At 40.6% G+C, this 5000-nt stretch overlaps 1 protein-coding gene across 1 annotated transcript in view; it reads left to right on the top strand.

Moving 5' to 3' along the window:
* The window catches only part of LOC106881873 (NIPA-like protein 2), a 23563-nt gene that overhangs the window by 17926 nt on the left and 637 nt on the right, over nucleotides 1-5000 (top strand). The window contains exons 6-11 of the mRNA XM_089343763.1: nucleotides 309-377; nucleotides 683-779; nucleotides 953-1088; nucleotides 1706-1794; nucleotides 2791-2854; nucleotides 4847-4965. Coding sequence (XP_089199889.1) covers nucleotides 309-377; nucleotides 683-779; nucleotides 953-1088; nucleotides 1706-1794; nucleotides 2791-2854; nucleotides 4847-4965 — 574 coding nt within the window. The remainder of the gene's footprint in view (nucleotides 1-308; nucleotides 378-682; nucleotides 780-952; nucleotides 1089-1705; nucleotides 1795-2790; nucleotides 2855-4846; nucleotides 4966-5000) is intronic.

Raw genomic sequence — 5000 nt, 5'->3', positions numbered from 1 at the left:
TATTATTATTATTATTATTATCAATTGATGAGGCAGTGAGTTGGCAGTACCATTAGCACGCTGGGCAAAATGCTTAGTGTTATTTCATTCGTTTTTACATTCCGAGTTCAAACTCAGCCCAGGTCAAATTTTGCCTTTCATCCTTTCGGGGTCGATAAATTAAGTACCACAAATTCCAGGCCTTGTGCCTAAGATAGTATAAAGGATTATCATTATTATTATTATGATTTACTGATTTTCTCATTCCATCATTCTGTAATTCCACCATTCTGACATTCTACTAATTCTATTCTGTCATTCTACAACAGAAGGAACGCATTCTCAACGGAGACGAGATAACACAGTCCATTACTGAAGTGTCTTTTATTGTGTATATAGTAAGTCTCTTTTACTGTCTACATTCTAACTCTCCCCTTTTGTCATCCCCATCATTATTTAACCCTTTCGTTACCCTATTTCTGTTGAGATGCTCTGTGTTTCTTTCAATTAATTTTAAATATAACAAAGAATTTAGTAAAATAACTTTGTTATCATTAAGGGTTGCCTGTGCTTTGTTACAACATTCCCAGGTGTTTCTCTCTCCCCCCATCTCAGTTCAGTCTGTTGAGCTGACCCCTACTCTACACTCTACAATATACACTCACTAATCTTTCTCCCTCTCTCACTCTCTATCTTTCTACAGTGTATAGAAGTGGCAGCCCTAGCTGTTGTTTGTGTATTGCTGTACAGATTCCATATTGTCCATGTAGTTATTTACCTGTTAATTACGTCCATCACAGGTATGTATCCTTTTATATCTGCACACATAAACTCACGCTATCTATTTTTCCCTCTCTCTCTCTCTCTCTCTCTCTCTCTCTTCTCTCTCTCTTCCCTCTCTCTTCTCTCCCCCTCTCTCTCTCTTCCCTCCCTCTCCTAACCATTCTCCTCCTCTCACCTCTCTCCCTTTCAGCCTCTTTCACAGTGATCTCTGCCAAAGCCGTCTCCAGTATGTTGCATCTGTCTTTGAACGGTTTCTCGCAGTTCCACAATGCCATCTTCTACATCATGTTGCTTCTCATGGTCATCACCATCATCTTACAGATCAAGTACGTCGCCAACCGATTTCTATATTCTTCTTTTATATATTTTTCATATTTTTATTGTCTTTGAACATTTCTGGTCATCATCATCGTCACCACCACCACTACCACCACCACCACCACCATCACCATCATCATCATCGTCGTCATCATCATCATCATCACCATCATCATCATCATCACCATCTTCATCATCACCATCTTCATCATCATCACCATCATCATCATCATCATCTTCATCATCATCACCATCATCTTCATCATCATCATCATCACCATCTTCATCACACTCACCATCATCATCACCATCATCATCATCACAATTGTCGTTGTCGTCGTCATTGTCACCTCCACCACCACCACCATCATCATCATTATCACTACCACCATTATCATCATCATCACCATCACCATCATCATCATCATCATCACCATAATAATCATCACCACCATCACCGTTGTTGTTGTGTAACCATCATCATCACCATCATCATGTAAAGAAATAGCAAAAGAAAAACAACTAGAAAAAACCCCCAACAAACTCTATCTCAAACCTGCCAACATCCCTTTACTAACCCTAACCCCTCCCCATTTCTTCTGGGGCCTCTGTTTCTCTTTTACAGGTATTTAAACCTTGCAATGAAGCATTTCAATGCCACCATTGTTGTGCCAACCAATTTTGTATTCTTCACAATAAGCGCCATTTTAGCTGGTTTGTACACCTCCTACCTTTCTCATTATACTTTTTGATTTTCTCTCTCTCTCTCTCTCCAACAGTTTTATATATACATACATATGTGTGTGTGTGTGTGTGTATATATATATATATATATATATATATATATATATATATATGACCGTTGCCAGTACGGCCTGACTGGCCTTCGTAGGGTTTTCGAGCGAGATTGTTGCCAGTGCCCCTGGACTGGCTCTTGTGCGGGTGGCACATAAAAGACACCATTTCGAGCGTGGCCGTTGCCAGTACCGCCTGACTGGCCTTCGTAGGGTTTTCGAGCGAGATCGTTGCCAGTGCCCCTGGACTGGCTCTTGTGCGAGTGGCACATAAAAGACACCATTTCGAGCGTGGCCGTTGCCAGTACCGCCTGACTGGCCTTCGTAGGGTTTTCGAGCGAGATCGTTGCCAGTGCCCCTGGACTGGCTCTTGTGCGGGTGGCACATAAAAGACACCATTTCGAGCGTGACCGTTGCCAGTACCGCCTGACTGGCCTTCGTAGGGTTTTCGAGCGAGATCGTTGCCAGTGCCCCTGGACTGGCTCTTGTGCGGGTGGCACATAAAAGACACCATTTCGAGCGTGGCCGTTGCCAGTACCGCCTGACTGGCCTTCGTGCGGGTGACACGTAAAAGCACCCACTACACTCTTGGAGTGGTTGGCGTTAGGAAGGGCATCCAGCTGTAGAAACTCTGCCTAATTAGATTGGAGCCTGATGTTGCCATCCGGTTTCACCAGTCCTCAGTCAAATCGTCCAACCCATGCTAGCATGGAAAGCTGACATTAAACGATGATGATGATGATGATATATATTGGGTCATCCCATAAATAATGCTGTTTTTTTTTACACTTCTTTTTATTTTTCAAAATTAAGATAAACAAAGTTCTTTTTTTAATCTGAAATATCCTCTCCTTCATTTTCTACAATGCTCTTCCATCGATCTGGATTTCTTTGCATTTCTTTTCTCATTTTTCAGGTACAATATTCTATAAAGAATTTTTTGGTATGAACACTTTGGATATCTGTATGTTCCTGTTTGGGTAAGTGCCTCTTCACATCATCATCATCATCGTCATCGACATCATTCTAATTAATATTTACTCATTCCGAGGCAATGAGCTGGCGCAATCATTACCGTGACCCAGGCAAATTGCTTAGCTGAATTTCATCCGGTTTTATGTTCTGAGTTCAAATTCCACCGAGGTCGACTTTTGTCTTTCATCCTTTTGGGGGTCGATAAATTAAGTACCAGTGAAACACTGGGGTCGATGTAATCCACAAGTCCCCTCCCCCCAAATTTGAAGACCTTCTGCCTTCAGTAGAAAGGATTGTTACCTCCGCCTTAGCGAAGGCAGAAGTATTGTTTTCAGTTGTGTTTGTTTGTTTGTCTGTGGATAAGATATCTCAAGAACCAATGTCTGGATTCAGATGAAACTTTCAGGGATGTTTGGCCTCGTGACTGGCACAAACTGATTAGACTTTGGAATTGATCCGGTACCGGTCAAGGATTCTGGATTATTTTTCCTATTTGTTTTTTACTTAATTCTTGAGAGCGGTTGGGTTCATTTTTAGTCTTCTCGTTTGTGAGAGCAGTCGAGTTTATTTCAGATATTCTCATTTTAAAAATCATCTCTGGCTAATCGTTGAGAGGACTTTGGTGTTGCCTTGGTGGAGGTTTGCGCTCTCTGAGTGCTTTTGTTGTTATTATTATTATTTTTATTATTATTATTACTGAAGGTGGTGAGCTGGTAGAATTATTAGCATGCAGGTAAAATTGCTTAGCAGCATTTTGTCCAATCTTTACGTTCTGAGTTCAAATTCCGCCAAGGCCATCTTTGCTTGACATCCTTTCAGAGTTGATAAAATAAGTACCAGTTGTGTACTGGGGTTGATGCAATTGACTTACCCGCTCGCTGAAATTGCTGGCCTTGTGCGAAAATTTGTTGCTGTTTCTTTCTCGGAGTACCAGGATCCAATCCATGATCCAGGGGAGCCAAAGAACGTATTGTTATTCTTCAACCCTTCTGTTACCATATTCTTGCTGGAATATGCTATCTTTCCCTCAATTAATTAAAAGAAATTATGAAGAAATTAGTTTAGTAAATTTTGTTTTATTTCGGGAGGGTCAGTGCACCAACAATAACACACCCACTGGTTCAATTTCATTTCTTTATAATTAGTCAATTGGCTAGATATCTTACCAACTAATCAATCAATTGATTGGCTATTTAATGTGCAGGTTAAGCAATCAACCAGTTGGTTGTTAACTAAAGTTCTTTCATAACTTATTACAACCTTTTTCAGTGAAGATCAATTCTCAGCCAGACCCACATAGAAGCGTCTTCATTAGGCTCTCTAAATATTTTGGTAGTAATCAGTGTAACCATGGGCAACAGATGGGACATTCATTCATCATGACACCATTCTCGTATGAGTTGTGTACGACAGCTGTTGTGTAAGATTCGTTAACATAAAAATAATTTTTAATTGTTGTTGTATAAGACTCGTTAATATAAATATTTATGATTGTTGATAATGAATAACAATGGTGGTGGTTGCTGTTTCTGATTTAAGCACAAAACCGTGTTTACCCTTGTCAGACGGGTAGTAATGATGGGTACATTGGGCTTCGTATATTTGTGCCCCAGGGTCACTCTGATGGCATGCACTGCTCTCTCACCCAATAATAATAAATAATTTGACCTGGGGACCAAACAACAGCAAGGAATGGCACATTAAATAATGTAGTCCTAGATACACCATGCCTGAATAGAAGACAGGATGATCATAGCTGGAACAGCTGTGATTGTAGGTCTTTTGGGTCAGGACTTACCTGGGGCTAAACAGCAAAAAACAAACACTAGGGAAGGACACATCAGACAATGTAGTCCTAGATACACTATGCCTGAATCAAAGTGGGGATGGTCATGGCTGGAACAATCTATGATCATAGTTCAACCGAGAACTAAACAACAACAACAACAGCAAAAGCCTTCAACATAATTGTTGTTCTGTTTTCTTTACCATTCCAGATGTCTTCTGTCGTTCATTGGTGTCTACTTTGTTACTGGAAACCGATTGACACCAAACTCTGATGATGCACAACCTTTGTCTGACGCAGAAGAGAAACCGGTTAATACCGATGTACCACGTAAGGACCAGTTCTTTCTCTTGGTTTCAACTTAG

The sequence above is a fragment of the Octopus bimaculoides genome, chromosome 28, assembly GCF_046866305.1.
Source record: "Octopus bimaculoides isolate indiv1 chromosome 28, ASM4686630v1, whole genome shotgun sequence".
Classification (NCBI taxonomy): domain Eukaryota; kingdom Metazoa; phylum Mollusca; class Cephalopoda; order Octopoda; family Octopodidae; genus Octopus; species Octopus bimaculoides.
The sequence above is the reverse complement of the archived record's forward strand: the minus strand, read 5'-3'. Positions and strand labels throughout refer to the sequence as shown.